The sequence below is a fragment of the Hypanus sabinus genome, chromosome 11 (assembly GCF_030144855.1).
Source record: "Hypanus sabinus isolate sHypSab1 chromosome 11, sHypSab1.hap1, whole genome shotgun sequence".
NCBI lineage: Eukaryota > Metazoa > Chordata > Chondrichthyes > Myliobatiformes > Dasyatidae > Hypanus > Hypanus sabinus.
In genome coordinates, this window is record NC_082716.1 from 44,611,714 (window position 1) to 44,636,345 (window position 24,632).

General features: G+C 44.1%; 1 protein-coding gene across 1 annotated transcript in view; it reads right to left on the bottom strand.

The window, feature by feature from the left end:
- rnf11b (ring finger protein 11b) overlaps positions 1-24,011 on the bottom strand; it is a 36,513-nt gene extending 12,502 nt beyond the window's left edge. Inside the window, exon 1 of the mRNA XM_059984257.1 lies at positions 23,433-24,011. Within this exon, the coding sequence (XP_059840240.1) occupies positions 23,433-23,552 (120 nt within the window). The 5' untranslated portion in view covers positions 23,553-24,011. The remainder of the gene's footprint in view (positions 1-23,432) is intronic.
- Between the last annotated feature and the right edge of the window lie 621 nt (positions 24,012-24,632).

Consider the following 24,632-nt stretch of genomic DNA (forward strand, 5'->3'; position numbering starts at 1 on the left):
CCTATGGTGGGGGGGGGATCCAGAACTTGAGGGCACATCCTCAAAATTGAGGGGTGATCTTTCAGAATGGAGGCAAGGAGGAATTGTTTTTAGCCAGAGAGTGGTGAATCTGTGGAATGCTCTGCCACAGGTTGCGGTGGAGGACAAGTCTGACAGTATTTGATAGTTTCCTGATTGGTCAGGGCATCAAAAGATATGGTGAGAAGGTAGATGTATAGGGTTGAGTGGGTTCTGGGATCTGCCATGATGGAATGGTGGAGCAGACTTGATGGGCTGAATGGCCTAATTGTGCTCCTATGTCTTATGGACATCCAGACACAGAGTGTTCTTTGGGTAAAACACCTGCTGGAACAATGAAAGAACCAAGTGAAAATTTTAAACCTTAAATTAGTTCGGAATGGTAACAATGTGCTGCAGTATTTGTGGGCACAAGTAGTCCTCCGGAGGCCTGAGCATACACTTAGTGCCGTAATGACAATGCAGTTATTCTTCAGATGTCAATAGTCTTTGTTGATGGAGAAGTGTAGCCAGGTTGTGGAGTGGGGTGAGGAAATCACTGATAGTCTGTCAAAAAATAAGCTAATGATGAAGCCACATATTCCTTTTCATAAGGGTACCATGAGCAGCAAATGAATATTTGTCCGCATTCTCAGTGAGCTCTGGACAAGTAACCAAATTGGTAATAATGTAAAATCCATCTAGTTCACCAATCCAAGGAAATTTTCCTTTCATATCACTGGGATCACAACAAACTTACTACTCCTACTGGAAGTTAAGTTGGAACTTTATGTCATGACCTTTTGCTTCACTCTTACATGAAAAAGATCCTTCCTTACAGGCTTGAAAGAATTAGGAGAGGGCGTGGGAGGATCTCAATCAGTCAAAAGGACTCAGAGGCACACAAAGATTAACTTTGGTTAGTGTTCCAGCAGAGAAGTACTGGATCTGGCTGCCAAATGAAAACTAACAGATTCAACCCACTGACAGTCAAGACTTTTCCCCTGAAGTCTCTTTGGGGATTGGGGAGCAACAGATGGGCATAGGTAGGACTTCATAGTTTAGAGGTGGAGAGGCAGGAAGAGATGATGTGGAGGCAGAAGAACACATGGAAGGAGATAAGCAGGGAATTGGTAGATTAAAAAAAAACAATAGACAAGAACGGCTAGTAAGGGAGATAGTGAGAGAACAACTTCCCAACCTTACCATAAGACATAGGAGTGGAATTAGGCCATTTCATCATTGTCGATTCAATTTTCCTCTCAACCTCAATCTCCTGTCTTCTCCCAGTATCCCTATGTGTCCTAACAAATCAAGGCAAATCAACCACCCCTCCCAATCAAGTCCTTTGTCCTGCACAAAAAAATGAAAATGGACAGGCACATTGACCCCCAAATCTCCCCTCTCAAACACAAAAAACATGGATAGGGTGAAAAACAATTAAAAATCCTGTAAAACTAAACAAAAAGGTCTATAGTCCAAGTCCAATTCCAAAATGCAGAAAACCTCGGAACACTCTCCAGGCCCAGGGGCAGACCTTTCCCTCTCCACAGCAGAGCCATCAAAAGACAGGCAGCCAGTGCTCACTCTCTACTTGTCTCAATGCTTCAATCTTCCTCGTCATTTTCATTGCCAAATAGGGAGTCGAACAATGGCTTCTGCCCCGTACCACAGATTTCTCCCCATGAGGTTCCCGCACGCTGTCACTGTCTCCCAGAATCCTCTCAGAGACTGCAGAGCACCGGAACACCCAATCACCAAGTTCCTGCATTCACCTGCCTTTATGTTTCAATCTCCCTCATTGTTTTAATCAGTGAAATAAAGTCAAACCTCAGCCTGCGGCCTGCCTACCATGAGGTCCACACTGCCTCTCGGTGACTGCACAGTGCTGGAACATCCAAATGGTCCCCAAACAGCAAATCACAGGCACCAATGGTTCCAGAATCACATCCCAGACAAAAAGCAAACATAAAAGACATAAATAAAGTGAAATGTATGGTTTCATAATGTCAACCAAAGGAGCATTGTATACAGGCACCACCTTAACCAGAAGTCTTCAGCCCAGCTCTGGCTGTCACTCTCATGTTAAAGTAGTTCCTCATTTTGCTTCTAAAACAACATCCCTCTATTCTGAGGCTGTGTCCTCTGGTCTTGGACTCTCCCACCATAGGAAACATTCTCTCCACAGCCACTTTATCAATGTCTTTCACCGTTTGATATGGTTGAATGAGGTCACCCTTCATTCTTCAGAATTCTAATGAATACAGGCCCAGAGCTATCAAATGTTTTTCATATGACAAGCCATTCAATCCTGGAATCATTTTCATGAATCTCATTTGAACCTTCTCCAGTTTCAGCACATACTTTCTAAGATAAGGGGCCCAAAACTGCTCATAATACTCTGATGCCTCACCAGTGCTTTATAAAGTCTCAACATTACATCCTTGCTTTTACATTCCTGTCCTTTTGAAATTAATGCTAACACTGCATTTGCCTTCCTCATCACAGACTCAGCCTGTAAATTAACCTTTAGGGATCCTGCACAAGGTCATGCAACTCACTTTGTGCCTCAAGTTTTTTTGTATTTTCTTTCCAATTGGAAAACAGTCAACCCCTTCATTTCTTCTACCAAAGTAGATGACCAGATACTTCCCAATATTGTATTCGATCTGCCACTTTGCCCATTCTCCTAGTCTGTCCCAGTCCTTCTGTGGCCCCTCTACTTCCTCAGAACTACCTGCCCCTTCACCTATTTTCATACTGTCTGCAAACCTTTCAACAAAGCCATCAACTAAGTGCATCATCCAAATCATTGACATGATGTAAAAAACTTTGGTCCCAATAAACAGACCCCGTGGAACACCGTTAGTCACCGGCAGCCAACCAGAAAAGGCTCCCTTTATTCCCGCTCTTTGCCTCCTGCCAATCAGCCACTGCTTTATCCATGCTAGAATCTTTCCCTCAATACCATTGCTTGTTATGTAGCTTCACATGCGACATCTTGTCAAAAGCCTTCTGAAAATCCATGCACACAACGCCAACCAAATCTTTCTCATCTATCCTGCTTATTTCTATAAAGATTTCAAACAGATTTGTCAGGCAACATTTTCTGTTGTTGAAACTATGCTGACTATGTCCTATTTTATCATATGTCACCAAATACCCCGAGATCACATCTTTAACAATCGACTCCAACATCTTCCCAACCACTCTGGTCAGACCAACAGGCTTACAGTCTCTTTTCTTCTGCCTTTCTCCCTTCTTAAAAAGAATTACCCTACAAGTTTGTGTGTGCAGTCAGCTCAGAACTCACCACTAAACAGAAGTTACAGCTGAAGCAGAGCAGCAACATCTATGCCAAGTAAAAGAAACGTATATAGACTACTGCTAGTCAATATGAAGCTTGAGCTTTGGAACATCGGGTTCATCACATACAGTCTTAACTATAGTTAGATTAGTTCCACTACCATAGCTAAAACAAATGGTGTACCCACCCTACATTATACGTGGCAAGCAAACAGGTCAGTAGAAAATCACCTATAGCAAGTGTAAACCAGAAGAAGCATCTTCACAAGAATATGCATCAACAGGAATTGGCATCTTCACAACTCCTAGAATGGTGGCTGCCTTGTGAACTTCTGCCCCACCCCAAAATTCAGCAAATTACACTTTTAGCCCAATCCTTAAGCTAAGGATAAAGTTGAGGAAAACTTACTGAGAAAACAAAAATCTCGTATCCCAGGGAGGCAATGATCAACTCCAATACCCAAGTCAAAATGTATTCAATCCCTTAAAATGAGCTAGTCAGAATAGCCTTCCACCTGCTTAAAAACATGGTCTTGTCATGTAATTGTCTCTCCAACAAAGTGGTGGCTTTGACAACAAACCAATTCAGGTGCCCATTAGATATAATTATCCCAAGCAAAGTATCCATTTGTGGCTTATAAGAAAAGTAACATTTTCTTTTTTTTACAGTTGCTTCAACTGGAATACTCGAGAATACAGATAATTAATTTCATTGGTGGCTTCCATTTAGAAATTATACGACAGCATGGTATTCGTGTGTGTCTCCTGCAACAATGCATCAGCTAATGAATTGGTGCTTGGGCTCACAAAAGGCTCAGGAAGTAGCTTTACAAAGTTCAGCAAATAAGTTTTGGCATTAGTTATAACAAATTCACCCACCAAATCTAGTTAAATTTTCTTTTGGTGCAGAAAATTGCAGTATTTGAGGGTTACATAAAGTGTGTTACTTGCTATTCAGCCAACAAATTTCCATCGATCATCCACTCTACCCAAGAAGATGCAACTAATATCACTAGCTTTAAAGGATAACATGATTTGTTTTATCTGTGTAGTAAATGAGCCATAATATGACTATTACAAAGAGGAAAATGTACTCAAGCCTTTGGACAACTTTCAGCCATTTTCAATGCCCACATTTTCGAAAATGCTCATGATAGCCATATGGTTTATATTCATTATGACTACACTGCCAAAGCATTAAAAAAAGCCAATGACTCAATGCATGTTTGAAAAGGAACGTATTTTTAGCTTTAGATACATTCAGACCCCGCATAGTGCTGATTTGTTACAACGCAGTGGTTCAATTCTTTATTAAGATTTTTAAAATATGACAAATTCCAAACACTTAAAACTTCGTGTGGCCACCATCACAGTAAACAATCAACTAATGAGAGCACTTTATATACGCTGAGCCACTCACAGCCAATCACGCATTAGTTCACGCTTTACTTCCCTTACATGTGTAAACATTCTTGCTCCCTCGCTATTGTATTCCTCCCCCCACCCCCCACTCATATCTGGAAAACTTCTTGCAACTTCCAGTAGTGTAGTACATCTAAGATGTCTAGGAAAAGCATTAGCACGGATGTGAAACTGCAAGTGATACGCTGTTTGGAAGCTGGTGAGCATCAGATTGATGTTAGCACCTTTTTGAAATTTCCAATGTTCACTGATAATGACCCTGACTGGGAATGAAGCAATAAAGGCAAAGAAAGGCACTTTTGACATTATTTCCTGCTACTGAGAACGGCCTCATGAAAAGAAACTCAAGAAAAAGCAATCAAATCCGATGCCAATTTGAAGAGGCCAAAGTTAGAGGAGGGCCCACAGCCTGGGTCTTTCCGTTGCTGCTGTGATGTGTTGCTGCTCCACTGATGTACAGGTTAGACCTATTCCGTGTTTGCTACTCCACAAATTACTGTGTACACATAAAATATCAGATCTCAGGCGCACCTGTTCATTTATGTAATGTTATAATCACCCTTCATAGCACTCCACCTCTGAAGAATGTATGCTGGGGTTAAGCAGGGTCTGTGTGTACTTGGAAAGATTATCACCTGATCGAATAATTAAAGTGTTTCAGACTTACAGACTACCCCATCAGAAAGAGAAAGTAGTGAAAAGTTGGAACGATGATACAATATAATAGGCTCAAGCACATTGCATCCAGCTCAGTGTTCCAAAGGGGCTTGGCATTTCCAATACGTTCTAGTGTCTTCTTTCCATTCTCCCCTCTGTTCTCATTCATTTTCCTTTATATTTTTTGGACAAATTAACCATAAGCAGGTTTGTCATCTTTCACCCAGTAAACAGGCCATCTGGGTCAATCAGTCTGCTTGTTAGTTATGTTTTCTCCACCATCTGTTTTCTTGCCAACTTAAAAGATTACTTTCCAAATTTCCCTCGTTCTGGTGAAAATAGTTACCTGGCATGAGCATATCCAGTATTGTTTTCACAGGTGGAAGGCCATTTCTCTTTGCTATGCATTTCCTCCATTACCAATTTTGCCTTACATTTTTCTATCCCCAACTACAAACCCTACTTTTTATTTAATAGTCAGTTCAATTTTGTTAATTCTACTAAATATTCTTAAATTATTTCCACTCAGCACTCAGAAAAAAAAATTTGATAGTGTTGCAGAAACCAAGGAGGGCTGTTCAAGGTGAAAGCAGAATACAGAATATACAGAAAATCAAATGGAGCAGCAGAGGAATTTAATCCTGACAAATGCAAGGTAGTAATGCATTATGAGAAGACCAATTGTAAAAGTTAAAGCTCTAAGGAAAGATGAGGCATGGAGAAACCCAAGGGTTCTAGTACATTGGAGAAGAGCAAAATGTGCAGATTTGGTGGTGAAAATAGTATCCGGCTTCAACAAACAAGAGAAAATCTGGAAATCCAAGCAACACACACATAAAATACAAGACAAACTTGGTAGGCAGGATCTACAGAAAAAAGTACAGTCAACATTTTGGGCTGAGACCCTTCCCTAAATATTGACTGTACTTTCCCTCCTCCATAGGTGCTGCCTGGCCTGCTGAGTTCCTCCATCATTTTATGTGTTAATAGCATAAGGCTTCATAGGTCAGGGCATTTAATTTAAAAGTTGCGATTAATGTTGAAACTAAAAGAGCACTGGTTAAACCACACTTTGACTACTGCATGTGGTCCTGGTTGCTACATTATCGGAAGATGTGGCTGTACTAGAGAGCACGCATGAGAGGACTAGAAGACTAAAGGGCTTTTGTTATGCAAAGAATTGTATAGGCTGGGCAATAAAAGTGCAAGGGGTGTAGACAAGTCAGAATCTTTTTCCTACGGTGGATATCAATAACAAGAGGGCATGGGTTTGAACTGAGAGGAAGGGTTTTTGCAGGAGATCCAAGGGGCAAGTTTTAAAAATATATAGAGTAGTATGGAACTTACTGCCAGAGGTGGTGGAATCAGAAATAATCACTTGTAGCGGTGTGCTACACGCAGCGCTAAAATTACGACACGGAGTCGGTAACTGCAGTCGAAGGAAAAAACTTTATTTGAAAACTTCAGCCTCACTTTTAAGCCTCCCTCAACCGGCCCCCCATGGCGCAGAGGCTCCAAAGCTCTGTGCTCGCAAACCCCCATAGGCTATCTAATTGTGAGTCGGTTCGGATGCGCCAGGAAATGGGTCGCCACATAACCCCCCCCCCCCCCCCCCCAGAACCGGCGATACACCCCCCAATGTCCACAGTCTGGGCCAGAACCTGCTTGGGAGGTCGGCCTCTGCGCCGAGGCGCTGGAAACTCAGCCAGTTGCGCCAGGTCCACATGGGCCAGTTTGAGGCGGTCCACCGTGAAAACCTCCTCTTTCCCCCCAACGTCCAGCACGAACGTGGACCCGTTGTTCCGGAGCACCATAAACTGCCCCTCGTATGGCCGCTGCAGCGGCGGCCGATGCCCGCCCCTTCGTACAAACACAAACTTACAGTTCTGTAGGTCTTTGGGTACGCAGGTCGGGTGCTGCCCGTGCTGTAAAGTGGGTATGGGGGCCAGGTTACCGAGCTTCCCGCGTAGTCTGCCCAGGACTGCTGCGGGTTCTTCCTCTTGCCCCCTTGGGGCTGATAGGAACTCCCCGGGGACGACCAGGGGCGCGCCGTATACCAACTCCGCCGACTAGGACCCAGGGAAGCTCGTCCGCCCAGTTGGCTCCTCGCAGGCGGGCCATGAGGGCCGACTTCAGGTGACGGTGGAAACGCTCCACTAGCCCATTCGACTGTGGGTGGTAGGCAGTTGTGTGGTGCAGCTGAGTCCCCAAAAGGCTGGCCATAGCTGACCACAGGCTGGAGGTGAACTGGGTGCCTCTGTCGGAGGTAATGTGGGCTGGTACACCAAAGCGAGATATCCAGGTGGCGATCAGGGCTCGGGCGCAAGATTCGGAGGTGGTGTAGGTGAGCGGGACCGCCTCTGGCCATCTTGTGAACCGGTCCACGATAGTCAGGAGGTAACGCGCTCCGCGCGACACTGGCAGGGGGCCCACAATATCCACATGAATGTGGTTGAAATGCCGGTGGGCGGGATGGAACTGCTGCGGTGGGGCTTTGGTGTGCCGCTGCACCTTGGCCGTCTGGCAGTGCATGCACGTTCTGGCCCATTCACTGACCTGTTTGCGGAGTCCGTGCCAAACGAACCTGCTGGAAACCATCCGGACAGTTGTCCGGATGGAGGGATGCGCCAAGTTATGAATGGAGTCGAAAACGCGGCGCCGCCATGCTGTCGGGACGACTGGACGGGGCTGGCCGGTGGCGACGTCACAGAGTAGGGTCCTCTCACCTGGGCCTACGGGGAGGTCCTGGAGCTGCAAACCGGAGACTGCGGTTCTGTAACTCGGAATCTCCTCATCCGCCTGCTGCGCCTCTGCCAGTGCCTCAAAGTCTACCCCTTGGGAAAGGGCATGAACGGTAGGGCGAGAGAGCGCATCCGCCACGACATTGTCCTTACCCGAGACGTGCCGGACATCCGTCGTGTATTCAGAGATGTAGGACAGGTGGCGTTGCTGGCGGGACGACCAGGGGTCGGACGCTTTCGTAAACGCAAAGGTAAGCGGTTTGTGGTCCGTGAATGCGGTGAAGGGCCGACCTTCGAGGAAGTACCTGAAATGCCGGATTGCCAGGTAGAGCGCCAACAGTTCCCGGTCGAAAGCACTGTACTTAAGCTCGGGTGGTCGCAGGTGTTTGCTGAAAAACGCCAAGGGTTGCCAGCGACCTGCGATGAGTTGCTCCAGCACCCCACCGACTGCCGTGTTTGATGCGTCCACTGTGAGGGCGGTAGGGGCGTCCATTCTGGGATGTACTAGCATTGCGGCGTCCGCCAAAGCTTCCTTCGTTTGAACGAAAGCGGCGGCGGACTCCTCGTCCCAGGTAATGTCCTTGCTCGGACTCGACATCAGGGCGAACAGGGGGCGCATGATCCGGGCAGCTGAAGGGAGGAAGCGGTGGTAGAAATTGACCATACCTACGAATTCCTGAAGGCCTTTGATCGTGGTGGGTCGGGGAAAGAGGCGGACCGCATCTACCTTAGCGGGCAGAGGGGTTGCCCCGTCTTTAGTAATCCTGTGGCCCAGGAAGTCAATGGTATCGAGTTCGAACTGGCATTTGGCGGGGTTGATTGTAAGACCGTACTCACTCAGTCAGGCGCAGAGTTGACGGAGGTGGGACAGATGCTCCTGACGACTGCCGCTGGCTATGAGGATGTCATCCAAATAGATGAACGCGAAGTCCAGGTCCCGTCCCACCGCGTCCATTAACCGCTGGAACGTCTGTGCGGCATTCTTCAGGCCGAACGGCATGCGGAGGAACTCGAAAAGGCCGAAAGGGGTGATGAGAGCCGTTTTGGGGACGTCGTCAGGATGCATCGGGATTTGATGGTACCCTCGGACGAGGTCTACCTTGGAGAAGATCCGTGCGCCGTGCAGGTTTGCTGCAAAGTCCTGAATGTGCGGCACAGGGTAGCGGTCCGGTGTGGTAGCCTCGTTCAGCCTGCGGTAGTCGCCGCACGGTCTCCAGCCCCCCGTCGCTTTGGGCACCATGTGCAGGGGGGAGGCCCATGGGCTGTCGGACCGCCGGATGATCCCCAATTCCTCCATCCTCTGGAACTCCTCCTTCGCCAGTTGGAGCTTGTCCGGGGGAAGCCACCGAGCGCGGGCGTGGAGGGGTGGTCCCTGGGTCGGGATGTGGTGCTGTACGCCGTGCCTGGGCATGGCCGCTGTGAACTGCGGTGCCAGAACCGATGGGAACTCCGCCAGGACCCTGGTGAAGTCGTTGTCGGACAGCGTGATGGAGCCGAGGTGAGGGGCTGGCAACTGGGCTGCACCCAGGGAGAAAGTCTGAAAGGTCTCGGCGTGTACCAGTCTCTTCCTGGGCAGGTCGACCAGTAGGTTGTGAGCCCGCAAAAAATCCGCACCCAGAAGCGGTTGGGCTACGGCAGCCAGTGTGAAGTCCCACATGAACCGGCTGGAGCCGAACTGTAGCTGCACCTGACGGGTGCCATAGGTCCTTACTGTGCTGCCATTCATGGCCCTCAGGGGGGGACCCAGTGCCCTGCTGCGGGTGTCGTAACTGGTCGGAGGTAAAACGCTGATCTCAGCCCCAGTATCGACCAAAAACCGGCGTCCCGACCTTCTATCCCACACATACAGGAGGCTATCCCGATGGCCAGCTGCCGTAGCCATCAGCGGCGGCTGGCCCTGGCGTTTCCCGGGAACTGGCAGGGCGGGCGACAACGGCGGGCTTCTGCGCCCCACCGCTGGTGGTAGAAGCACCAGTGTTCATTGGGCCGGGGGTTGGCGGGCTCTGCGGCCGGGCCTGGACTGGTTTGCTGCCGGGAGCGTGGCTGGGAGATCTGTGCGATCTCACCTTTTTGGCGTTCTACAGCAAGTCCGCCCGGGCTGCCACCTTCCGGGGGTCACTGAAATCCGCGTCGGACAGCAGCAGGCATATGTCCTCGGGCAGCTGCTCCAGGAATGCCTGCTCAAACATGAGGCATGTGTGTCCGTCGGCCAGAGACAACATCTCATTCATTAAAGCCGAAGGGGGTCTGTCACCCAAGCCATCCAGGTGCAGTAAACGGGCAGCCTGCTCGCGCCGTGAGAGTCCGAAAGTCCTGAGGAGCAGGGCTTTGAATTCCGTGTACTTGCCGTCTGCCGGGGGCGACTGTACGAACTCCGCGACCTGGGCCGCTGTGTCCTGGTCGAGGGAGCTCACCACGTAGTAGTAGCGGGTGTCTTCTGAGGTGATCTGGCGAACGTGGAATTGGGCTTCGGCTTGCTGGAACCATAGGTCCGGGCGCTGTGTCCAGAAACCCGGCAGTTTCAACGAAACCGCATGAACAGAGGCGGCGTCGGTCATTTCTGGTCCAAAAATAGTTTGGACCGTCGGGGTCACCAATTGTAGCGGTGTGCTACACGCAGCGCTAAAATTACGACACGGAGTCGGTAACTGCAGTCGAAGGAAAAAACTTTATTCGAAAACTTCAGCCTCACTTTTAAGCCTCCCTCAACCGGCCCCCCATGGCGCAGAGGCTCCAAAGCTCTGTGCTCGCAAACCCCCGTAGGCTATCTAATTGTGAGTCGGTTCGGATGCGCCAGGAAATGGGTCGCCACACACTAGGTTTAGACAAGCACTTGAATGGATGGCATTAGGCCCATATCCTAAATGGGCAAATGCAATTAGAATAGAGACAAAAATGATATTGGCACGATGGGATGAAGAGTCCATTTCTGTGTATTCCAATTCTGTAAATTTAAATAAAATGCACTCATTTCTACAGTCAAATCATTTACTGGTGTTAGTCACCTTACCTAATATCAAAAAAAGAAACCATGCATTCATTTAAAACAAGTATGACAGCAGAAATAGTTAACCAGCATGATAAATAACTATCTTTTTGGAATATCCCAGTTTTTAAAAAACTGCAATAGATCCAGGGTACATGATATGAAAAGTGAACAATAAATCTCAAATAACTAGAAACTTTAGCATTTTCTCCAAGTACAAATACATTTTACTTAATGTTTTGACAACTAAAGTGCCTGCATGATCAAAGTCCAAACTTTCAACAAGAGAGAGAGACAAAAAGGGAACTAAGCAAGAGTCCTAATGCAGAGAGTGGATCATTCTCCCATGAGTGTACATAGTATGTAACAAAGTGCACTCCTTTGCCATTTTCCTGTGCTCCTGAGATGACTCAAGGTCCTCAGTACATTGTTGATTGCTTTTCTATAAAGGGCAGCTAAGCAATTAGTTCTGCTGCTTTACATCTCCAGTGAATCTGGTTAAATTCTAACACTCAAAAACAGTGCACATTGAGCAAATCCTCAGTGATTGTCCGAGCTGCTTTCTGGATGTTCCCCTTTCCTCCCACATCCAAGGATCAGTTGGCAACTGGTTACTAAAAATTGGTCCAGTGCATGTGGATGGCAGAAAAATTGGTTAAGTTGATGAACTACTGAAAAGATTTTTAAAAAGTGACCAGTGTTAAGGATGAGAAATTCCATGTAACCAATGTCCTTATTCTATGCAATTTAAAAAAAAATCATTATTCAGAAGTTCCTGCTAGTGACAGTTAATAACGCTGTTAAATTCCCCCCAGCCCAACACTTTTTGAGAATATCCTTGACATCTTTCTATTCCGCTGTAATCTGTTGGCATGAAATGACTTGCAGTAAATTGACTGTTTTGGAATTCAGTGTCAGGCATGTGAATGATGTAGTCTGCCTATTGGAGCAGATTTGATGGCGAGGATATTGTCCTAGATAAGATTCATCCTGCCAAAAGATTTGAAGGAATTTTTGTGGAAAAGCACTAGTGGCACCTGTCCATGCTTTGAGGAGCCTCTCTAGATAGTGGAGATCTCTTAAATGTACAGGATGCAGCAATCAATACCCAGTCTTCATAAACTTTAATCTAGATAACAAAGGTCTGTGCCAGTGCACTAGAAGCAGTGTCTGCCTTGGTCATATTTTGGAAGCTGGCTCTTGGCAATTTACCTCTTCCAAGTTTTTAATCATGGACTTCTATTGTTAGAGGCATTTTGCTGCAGGGTAGATTGTTGTGGGATCAATGTTACAAGTATTTGGAAGCTTCAGTTAATGAGTCAATATTGACTTCAATCTCAGTCCCCAAGTATGTACACAAGCCATGTCCAGTCACTCTGTGACTGAGTTTGGAATGACATTGGCACTGGAGTGAAGACAGCAAGACTGAACATTGAAAAAATGAAACATAATTAGGAAAAGACAGGAATATGGAGTTAAGGCCAAGATATGACCAATCATGACCTTAATGAACAGTGCAGCAGATTAGAAGAGGCATATGGCTCGCTCATGGTCTTACTATTTTATGGTCGTTTTTATATGCAAGAATCCTTGTAATTAGTGTTTGCAACTTCTAAATTTTCTCATGGTCATGCAAACCCTGTTTTAAACAGCAATGCCAATTTCCTCAAGAGGAAATATCCTCTCCTCATCCAATCTGAAAATACCTCTCAGGTTCTTGCACATTTCATAAAACAGTACAGCACATGAACATTTTCTATGGCAATCATGATGCCAATCCAAATATCATCTGCTTGCAATTAGCCCTCCATAAGATCCATGCTATGAATCTTAGCATAACAGACTTTAAGACTGCTTCCATTGCATTCCATTTCTGAACGAGGTAGCTGAAGAGATTGTGGAGGCATTAAGTAATCCTTCAATAATCACTAGTTTCCGGATTAGTTGTGAAGGATTGGAAAACTACAAATATCACTACATTCTTTAAGGGAGGGAGGAAAAAGAAAATGAATTATAGGCCAGTTAACCTGACTTCAGTGATTGGTAAGTTCATTATTAAAGATGAGGTTTTGGAGTACTTGATAAATAGGCTAAAGTTAGCACGGTTTTCTTCAGGAGAAATCCTTGCCTGACAAGTCTGTTGGAATTCTTTGAAGAAATAACAGGCAGAATAGACAAAGGAGAATCTGTGGATGTTTTTTAACTTGCATTTTCAGGTCTTTGACAAGGTGCTGCACAAGAGGCTGCTAAACAAAGTAAGAGCCCATGTTATTACAGGGAAGGTTCTAGCATAAATTGGCTGACTGACAGGAGGCAAAGAGTGGGAATAAAGGGGGGGGGGGGGAAATTGAGGACCTGAGGGAACAACCTCAGAATAAAAGGATTTCTATTTAGAATGGAGACAAGGAGAGATTTTTTAGGTCAGGGTGGTGAATCTGTGGAATTCATTGCCACAAGCAGCTATGGAGGCCAGGCCATCCAGTGAATTTAAGGCCAAGTTTGACAAATTCTTGATAAGTCAGGGTGTGAAAGGTTTCAAGGAGAAGGTAAGAGAATAGGGTTCAGAGGGAAATGGATCAACCATGATCAAAATGTAGAAAAGTCTTGATGTGCTGAATGGCCTAATTCTGATCCAATGTTATGGTTGTTTTTGGTTGGCTGCCTTTTGGTGTTCTGCAGAAGATGGTGCTGGAAACTCTTCATGTTATATGTCAATGATTTGGATGATGACTGTGGCCAACATTGCCGATGATATGAAGACAGAGGAGGGGCAGGTAGTGTTCAGGAAGAAGGGAATCTGCAGAAGGACTTGGACAAATTGGGAGTACGGGCAAAGAAGTGGCAGATGGAATAGAGTGTAGCGATGTGTATCGGCACACACTTTGGTTGAAGGAATAAGGGCATAGACTATTCTCCAAATGGGGAGATTATTCAAAAATCAGAGGTTCAAAGCGACTTGGGAATCATTGTGCAGCATTCCCTAAAGCGGGGGTCGGCAACCTGCGGCTCCCGAGCCATTTGTGGCTCTTTCACCTCTGTGCTGCGGCTCCCTGTGGCTTTGGGAAATAATTGGTCAGTATTTAATTAAAATGTATTTTATGTTAGTTTGTTAGCTTTTGAAATGTAATTCTAAATTTGAAGATTATGGTGATCTTGTACAATGTAAGTGTGGCGACACATTTTCTGACACATCCGAAACGGCTCTCAATTAGCCAGCATTCCGGCTAAGGGAGATTGCCTACGGGGGTTTGTGAGTACGTGTCTTTTGCAGCATCTGCGTCCATGGGGGCTGGGTTGAGGGAGGCTTAGAAGCAAGGCTGTTTAGTTCGAATAAAGTTATTCGACTGCAGTTTACTGACTGCCTGAACACACCGCTGCAACGTGTTTTTATCGCTATTAATATACGTCACCACTGCCAATACCTGACACCCGCCAGTGCGCGATTTCTTTAATTTTTCGATCCAAGGTAAGCCAACTATGGAGAATTCTAAAAAAAGAAAAGTGACTGAAGAAAACAGAACGTTTAATGATACGTGGACAGATTCATTTGCTTTCACTGTTGACGAGACTGGTTTACCGGTATGCTTAATATGCAATGAGAAACTAGCAAACAACAAAAAGTCAAATGTCGCAAGGCATTTCCAGAGTAAACACGCAGCCTTTGCTCAAAAATATCCGGATGGAGATGAGAGAAAAAAAGCCGTTTCGGAACTGATGCGGAAGGTTGATCTGAGCAAAAATCATCTCCAGAAATGGATGAAGTCAGGAAAATCAACGACATACGCCAGTTATATTGCCGCTCAGGAAATAGTCAGGCACGGGAAGCAGTTTACAGATGGTGAATATATAAAAGAATCTTTCATTAAGATTTCAGAACATCTATTCACGGACTTTAAAAACAAGAGTGAAATTGTGCAGAAAATCAGGGATATGCCCCTCTCTGCAAAGACTGTCAAAGACAGAACCATAAAAATGGCAGAAGACATCACAAGACAGCAAATTAAAGACATCAATTCAGCTGTGGCCTACTCGATTGCCTGTGACGAGTCTAAAGACAAAGGCGATATTGAACAAATAGCGTTGTTCTGCCGGTATGTAAACTCTGCCGGGCCACAGGAAGAACTGATTGAGTTGATACCTCTAAAAGACCAAACACGGGGGGAAGACATCTGTGAGGCTGTCTTGAATTGTTTAAGAGCCAAAGGAATAAAGACCACCCATCTGGTGTCAGTAGCTACTGATGGGGCTCCGAATATGACGGGAACGCACAAGGGATTTGTGGCTTTACTGCAGAAGTCGCTGGACAGAAAGCTGCTGACTTTTCACTGCATCTTGCACCAAGAGGCACTGTGCGCTCAAACATTTCCTCCGGAATGCACAGAAGTAATGGATGTTGTCATTCAGATTGTCAATAAAATAATGGCAAAAAGTTTAAATCACCGTCAATTCCGTTTGTTACTGGACGAGATGGAAAGCGCATATTCTGATCTCCTGCTGCACAACAAAGTCCGGTGGCTGTCCAAAGGGGAGGTGCTGAAACGCTTTGTCGCGTGTCTGGAAGAAGTGAAAACTTTCCTGGGCAGCAAAGGGCTCAACTTTCCTGAGCTGGAACAGCCAGAGTGGCTGGAAAAGCTACACTTCATGGTAGACATGACAGCGCACCTGAACACGCTGAACACAGCTCTTCAGGGGAAAGGACGCACAGCCCTGCACATGTTGGAGGATGTCTTGGCATTCGAGCGCAAGTTGACAGTGCTTGCCAGAGATTTACAGAAAGGCACTTTGTCTCACTTCCCCAATTTGAGAGAGTTCAAACAAGGTCACGACATGATAATTTCGGAGTATTTACATTCTGCAATCATCGCAATGCAAACATCGTTTGGGAAACGCTTCTGTGAGTTCAGAGAGGAAAAAAACACATTATCCTTCCCGGTCACTCCCTTAAGCATCGATCCTTCCCTACTGAATACGACTGCATTGGCAGGTGTGAGTCAACCTGATCTTGAGATGGAACTGGCCGACATAGCCGACAAAGACATATGGGTGTCCAAGTTTAGACGCTTGACAGCAGACCTTGAAGATGTTGCCCGTCAGAAGGCCGTTCTTGCTCAGAATCACAAATGGAGTGATATTGAAAACCTTCCAAATCCGGACCAACTTGTGTTTGAAACATGGAATGCTGTGCCCGACATTTATGTAAACATGAAAAAGTATGCGCTTGGAGTCCTGTCGATCTTTGGAGCCACATATGTATGTGAGCAGGTGTTCTCCAACATGAACTTTATTAAAAACAAACATCGCGCATGCTTCACAGATGACAGCTTGCGATCCTGTGTAAAGATGAAGGTGACGTCATACAGCCCTGATGTGCAGACGCTGTGCGCTGAGGTCCAGGAGCAGAAATCCCATTAACCAAGTATGATAAATATTTTAATTGCCTATTATTTTATGTATATTCATATTTTTTCATTGTTCAGTGAAATAGTCCTTTTATTTTTCAGGCTGACAGCTGGCTGATGATATTTTTGGTTTGCTGCTGGTGGAAAATTTAAGTTCGGCGTTTTTCATAAATACAAGAAGGACTCAAATAGACATTGAGTATTTTACTTAAAAGTAACTTTCAACCCAACGTCTTTTTTTCGGAGTTCAAAATGTTTTTGTTGCATGCAGAAATGTAATTTCGTTTTCTCTGCAGGAGTTCATCAATTTCATAAATGCAACACATTATAGTTTGTTTATACATAGCATAAAGGCAAAAAAAACGTTGTATGCAGTGTTATTTCATTTTAAATGTCAAACGGGTTTTGCGGCTCCCAGTGTTTTCTTTTCTGTGGGAAACGGGTCCAAGTGGCTCTTTCAGTGGTAAAGGTTGCTGACCCCTGCCCTAAAGGTTGCACTTTGAGTTGGGAAATACAATGTTAGCATTAAATTCAAGAGGACTGGAATATAAAAGCAAGAATGTAATGCTGAGCCATTGGTCAGACTTCACTTGGGAGTACTGAGTGCAGTTTTGAGCCCTTTATCTAAGAAAAGATGTGCTGGCATTGGAGAGGATTCAGAGGAGGCTCACGAGAATACTTCTGGGAATGAAAAGGTTAATACATGGATAGTGTTTGGTTGCTCTAGACATGTTCATGCTGGAGATTAGAAAGGGGTTCTGATTCAAATCTATAGAATATTGAAAGGCCTAGACAGACTGGATACGGAAAAGATTTGTTTCTTTATGGGGGAGGAGGTCTAGGTCAGAGGGCCCAACTTCAGAATAGAAGGAACAGAAAAGAGGAGGAATTTCTTTAACTAGAGGGTAGTGAACCCATGGAATTCACTACCACGGATGGCTGTGGGGGGGCTAAGACATTAAGGAAATTATAAGTGGAGTTTGATAGGGTCTTGCCACAAGGCCGTCAAAGATTACGGGGTAAAAGGTCAAGGCAAAAGAATGGCTTTGAGGGAGAATATTGATCCTACGTTTTATGTCTTATCATTATCCTTCCCAATGAGTTCGATATTGCACAGAAAACTCAACATGAAGTCTCAACAATAGCATAATTTCCCCCTTGTGATAAATATTGCCTCCAACCTGACACCCATGAACATCAATTTCTCAAACTTCCGGTAATGCCCCCCCACCACCGCCCTTCTTCTCCATTTCCCATTCCCCTTTCCCTCTCTCACCTCATCTCTTTGCCCGCCCATCACCTCTCTCTGGTGCTCCTTCTCCTTTCCTCCATGGCCTTCTGTCTCTTTCACTTCCCAGCTCTTCACTTCATCCCTCCCCATCCTGGTTTCAGCTATCACTTGGTGGTTCTCTCTCTGCTCTCGCCACCTTTTAAATCTACTCCTCAGCTTTTCTTCCTTCAGTCTTGCTGAGTGGTTTTGGGCCAAAACTTCAATTATACTTTTTTCCATAGATGTGCCTGGACTGCTTTAATTCCTCCAGCATTGCGTGTGTTGCTCAGATTTCCAGCATCTGCAGATGTTCTCTCACTTCCCATTGTTAACTTTCTTGGTTTGCTAAACCTGCACACTAACATTTTGCAGACACTGAGATCTCTACAATTTCTCAGCATGTCGGTAATCTTTATTTTTCCCCTATAAAAAGGACAATTTCACACGATCGCCTTGTACTCCACAGGTATTGCCTATTCACTTAATCTAGATCCCTTTCTAGACTCCATAGTGCTCTTCATATCTAACTCTCCTTTGCACCAGCAGAACCAGTAATACTAAAAGAGGTAACTTGAAGGTATGGTGAGGTGCTTAAAATATGTAAAATCATGTTAATCCATTTCTTTTATGTCATAGCATTTCAATATTGTTGCTGTAATTGAACTATTATAAAAAATGTTAATAAAAATTATTGTAAAGAAAATACGACATGTATTACCTCCAATAAAATGGTGCAAGGTCAAATAGTAAATGAAGATGGCTAAGTCAAAATAACAGTAACTGTAAACAATTACACTAATTGATACTATGCTATTTGGTGAAGCAAAATAGCCAATGTCAGAACAAACACATTAAATCTACTTTTTTTTTCTGACCTGAACAGACCGTTATATCACTGTATGGACAGAAGATGACATCCTTTCTTTGCCTCTGTGTCAGCATCTCTTATTCTCTGCAAGCTCAATATGCTGGACCTGACCCAAATGGATCACGAGGCTATGCAACTAATCCGAACCTGAAATTCACAGTGGAGTCTAACCTGGAAGCCAGGCTCAACACTGTACTGCTCTGCAGCACTGAGGCATCACCTATAATGGGGCTTGAATTCACAAACCAATACCAAAGGCCATATCAGAATTCCATTTAAATTGATAAATAAAAAGCAATATTCATGAAATCAATTTCACATCTGGTCAAAATAAGATGAGTATTTGTAAAACACTGATATTCTGTTGCCTGAAATTAAAAATGTTCATAAACATTGAATACAAACATTTGGCATTTAAACAAAGACAAAGTTGAAATGCAATTTTCTTTAAGCTATTTATTAAAATGCACTTTTGAAAAAGGTTGCAGGCTACCGAAAGGGTTAGTGCTGTTGTATGTTTGGCTACATTTCCATACTGGTCCAGCAACAAACCAATTTTATCACATCATACATAGGAAAAATGTGTAGGCAAGTAGATTTTCTAAACATATTGCAAATTTCAGCATGATCAAACAAAGATAGTTCAGAAAAGCATCAAATCTGATACGATGATAGAAGGACTATTGGCAGGTACAAAAGAACTTAAAAGGAGGAAAACTCTACTTAGGGAATTCAGAACATAGAAACTGAAAATTGCTGGTGAACAATGAAATAATTCAGAAGAGCAGAATTGGAGGAACTCATTTCTTGGAAGGCTTAAAACACGTATAGTACAGCACAGTACAAGCCATTCAGCCCAAGATGTGCTGACCTTTTAATTTACTCCAAGATTTAACCCTTCCCTCCCACATAGCCCTCAATTGTTCTTTCATTTATGTGCTTATCTAAGGATCCCTTAAATGTCTCTAATGTATCTACCTCTACCACCACTGCAAGCAGCAGGTTCCATGCACCCATCACTGTGTGGAAAATCTACCTCTGACATGCCCCCATATTTTCCTCCAATCATCATAAAATTATGTCCTCTCATTAACTATTGTTGCTGTGCAGAAAAAGCCACTGGATGCACACTCAATCTTTGCCTCTTATTCATGTCTATCAAGTGGCCTCTCCTTCTCCTTCCATCCAAAGAGAAAAACCCTAGACTGTTCTACCTTTCCCAGTAAAACATGCTCTCTAATCCAGGAAACATTCTGGTAAATCTCCTCCGCACCCTTTTTAAAGTGTCCACATCCTTAATGTGATCATAACTCAGCATAATATTCCAACTGTGGTCCAACTTGTTTTAGAGCTGCAACATTATTTTGCAGCAATGGAACTCCATCTCCTGACTAATGAGGCCAATATACCATAACACACCACATTCTTAACCACCCTCTCAACATGTCTGGCAGCTTTGAAGGATCTATGAATGTGGATCCTAAGGATCCCTCTGTTCCTCCACACAGATAAGAATTCTGCTATTAACCTTGTACTCTGCATTCAAGTTTTACCTTCCAAGTTTAACACTTCACGCTGATCCAGACTGCACTCCCATCTGCCACTTCTCAGCCCAGCTCTATATCCTGTTAACATCCTACTGTAAACTACAATCTTCCATTTTATCTATGTCACTAACATTCATGTCATCTACCAATTTACTAACCTACCCTTGTCCAAGTATTTCATAAAAATCACAAATTAGGGGTTCCAGAGTTGGAGAAGACAACAAATAAAAAAGGGTAATGCTTGGAGAGATATGAAGACAAGTACAAATTTTAAAATTGTGGTAGCTCCTTAGCTGGGAACCAATGTAGGTTAGCAGCCTTAGACACAGAGCAAATGAAACCTGTGTAGCTTAGGCAAAGTTTTGGAATGGCCTTTAAGTTTACAGAAATAACTGGCTACAAGTGCACTGAAATAACAAATACAGGTGACAGTTTCAGCAGCAGCTGAGGTGCAACAGGGGCAAAAGCCTGGCAATATCACAAAGGTAGAAATAGAATGGCTTATTGATAACATGGATAAAAGGACATGCAAGGGTCAAATATAAATCTAATTTGTTAATCAGTTTGGTAGCAGGATCCAAGACAGTGACTTCCCAAAAATATTAATTGGAGAAAACATTTGCTCTTCCACTAGCAGGTATTGGACCATCAATCTAAAAGCTCAGAACCAATAGATTTTCAGGCAAGATAGACTGAATATTGCCAACTCTGTTACAAAAACTGATCGTCTTCAGATAACATTGCTAAAGGCCAGCTCATAGACAGCAAATTAAAGGGAGCCAAGAACTTGCCTTTGGAAGACTATAGGTAGAAGTATTGAAACAGGAAGAAACCTTTGCAGGAGTCTCCCTGCTTGTATCTGTATGAATAAGAATTACGCAAGTACAATCTCATCCATCTCAAAGACCGCATACACAATTAGAAAGGCAAGAGGGGATAGTTTATCTTTGGATTCTTATTTATAAAAATGGGATGAGAGGTTAGAAGAGAAAGGGAAGGATGGAAGATGTAAAGTAGGATTTAAATAGCCCATAGAAGAAAATTATAAGGATTTCTGTGTATTCCAGGCAGGCCACTTTATCTATCATTAGCAATTACACTCCACATACACATTCAGGACACCTGGATTCAAAGACAGTTAAACAGTACAGAAACAAGTCCTTCAGTTCAACTGGTCCATGCCAACCAAGATTCCCCATCTGATCTTGTACCGTTAGCCTTTATTGTCCCATATCCCTCAAAACCTTTCCTATCCATGCACCCCTTGTCTTTCAAATGTTGTTAATGTGGCTGCTTCACCACTTCCTCTATCAGCTGATTCCATATGCAGATCACCCTCTGGGCAAAAAAGTTGCCTCTGTTCCAATCAAATCACTCCCTATTTCTTGCCCTTTAGTGCTTTATTCCCCAATTTTGAGCAAAGACTGTATGCATTCACCCTCTTGATTTTATACACCTCTATATGATCACCCCTCCATTTTCCCATTAGTCAAGTCCCAGCTTACTCAACATCTCTCCATTACTCAACATCTTGAGTTCTAACTATATCCTTGTAAATTTCCTCTGCACTCTCTCCAGCTTAACTGCATCATTCCTATAAGCAGGGTGATCAAAAATGAACAATATTTCAAAAGTGACCTCACCAACTGCAACATCCCAATCACAGCATCCTCCTTTCTAGTCCCACTTGCCCACATTCAGCCCATAATCCTCCAAGCCCTTCCTCTCCACATACCCACCCAAATGCCCTTTTAACTGTTGCAACTGTACCCACCTCAATCACTTCCTCTCGCAGCTCATATCAGTGAAAACAAGTTATCTCCCAAGTCTCTTAATTTTCTCCCCTCGCATTTCGTATCTGTGCCCGCTAATTTAGTACTACCAACACTGGGGAAAACTGTTACTCTGTTCTACAACAGGTCTCACTCAGGTCCCTACTATTAACAGTGGAAGTCCTACTCTAACTCGTTCTTCCCAAAATCAACTCCATTTAAGGGAATGGATGTTAAACTATATCAAGATCAATGGCAATTGAAATAAAGAGCTCCCCCCCCAAGACAGATAATTAAATGGTGGATGCAGTGAAATAAAGATCATTTGTAATATATCTGCAAACAAGAAATTTTTAACAAAGTTTCCCTACCTCAAGGACAATGCTCATTGAAAGTACTATTTTCTTTCTCGTCTATCCAAATTGGCATTCAACAAAACTTCACAAACTGCTTACTGTACTTGATTGCCTAGGATTTAAAATGATGACCTACAGTTTTGCAAAAAAAATGTTTCATTTGTTTTAAAGTTAAGAAACCAAGTCTTTTCTTTCATTTGGTTATAAAAGGCATCAGGAGATATTTACTTCATTAAGATTACTATTCAAAATGTCAATATAGTCCTGTCACTATAGGAATGCCAAGAGCAGCTGTGCTTGATTCCACAAAGAATAATGGCTGTTACAGCCTTTAGGAAAGATTTTGGAGAGAAAGACAGAAGGAAGGAAACTCATTCTTGCATGCTTAGAGCTTTGCAAATTGATTAAGAGTTCTACGTGATGAACATTTTTCTTCACCATTTCTGTCCAAACACTGAACCAAGATTTGTCACTCCACCACGCCATAACAAATTTTTAAAACAGGTAAATAGGCGAATAAAGATCATCCTTGATTTTGGATCTGCATTAAAGTTCAGAGCCAATACAAGCAAAGGCAATACAGATGAAATAGGAGGAACACAACGATCTCTTATCTACTGCAGACACAACAGATCACTAACTTTACAATGCTGCCCTGTTTTCCCCCGACTATGTTAACTGCGCCAAAAGATATCCACCAATAGTAAAACGAATATTATAGAACGGTGCGCATTTAATTACTACACTAAGTTCCAAAATAAAATGGAAAACAATATAGGCCCAGTTAAAGTTTTTAATTTTGTCTAATTTGCTAAAGATAACATTCCGTTTAATATTTAAAATGCATCATAATACAAAGTTACCTTCATTCTTGAACAGCACTTGAACTCTAAAACATGTCAACTTAAATTTTCGAGTGATAGGTTCATGTTTATAAATCTTTTCAAACCCCTTTTGGTTACTTGATATTGCAAAAAAAAGATAGCGGGAAAAGTCATTAACCAAAAATAAATCAAGCGATGTGTTTGTTTAAAGACTGGCAGCGACAGAGAATACAGATGCACAAAGGGCATACGACAAAGAAACTTGCCCCAAAAAGACAAAGACAAACCTGATATGGCGGCGGCGGCTCTTGGTCTATTTCGGTGCCATCTCCGTAACTCGCCCGGTCAGAAGACTCGTGAAGCAAAGAAATGTCATCAGACGTCGGAGATTTCAAACAATTTCCCATATTTCTCCTTAAATATTACACTGCATTTACCATTACTGCTTGGCCGGGAAGGGGAGGGGGTGGTTTCGAGGAGGAAGAAAAACCGGACGGACAGCGAATGAAACGAACAAGCTCTTCTCTCTGGGGAATGTCGCCGCGATTTTTCACCCCACAAATGCAGAGCGTTTCCTTCTGCCCGAGACAAGGCCGCTCGGCTCCGTGCAGCTGGAACAGAAAACAAATAACAAGCTGCCCTGAAACTCGAGGGCGGGGGAGGCAAGAACCCGAGACTACCAGGCTTTCATCGATACGGGGACAGACACTCGTTTATTAGGCAGCAACCGCAGCTGTGACCTGACACCAAACCCCCTGAGTCAACCTGACACCCCAAAGCCGGCGGCCCCCTTTATTTCATCGCTTTCTCCTTCCCTGCGCCTGCACACGGGCCCGTTGGCGTGACCATTTGCGCGTATTACGTCACCCCGAGGCACGCAGGCTGACGTCAGCCGAGATTGTTGCGATTGTTCGCAGTGAAGTCGCAATCTGGGGGGAGATGGATGCATCAAGATCTCGACGATCACCCGGTCAAGGCACAGTGGTCTCATCTTTCAGTGCACTTTCCCTCACCTCCAGGTGCTGGGCCGACCTCACTTCATCCTCCTAGCGTTTCATTTGCACGTTTTCGACAGTGGCTGCACTTTAAAAGTTTTTTGTTTTTTAAAGTGAAAACTTGCGGATGTCAGAGATGCGAGCTAAAATCTTGCAAATAATCAGTGGATCAGGCAGCATCTATGAATTGATACACAATGTTTCTTATCAATAACTTTTAATCTCAGATCGAAAGGATTAGACTTTTTATGACGCAACAGAGTCGGGGGTAGAATAAGTCGAGAGGAAAGCCACAGAATGACCAAGCTCCAGGGTAAGATAAGAATACAAGATAAGCGACGCTGGGTTTGGTTGGTGAAGGTCAGAATAGCAGTGTCAGTATCTGAACAGAGGAAATTGTTGAGTGATGGAAGGAAAGTTCAAGGAAGAAGGAAACACCCGGGGATGTTTTTGAGACTTCGTTAGACACAAACTCCTTGGTTGGTTCAAAGC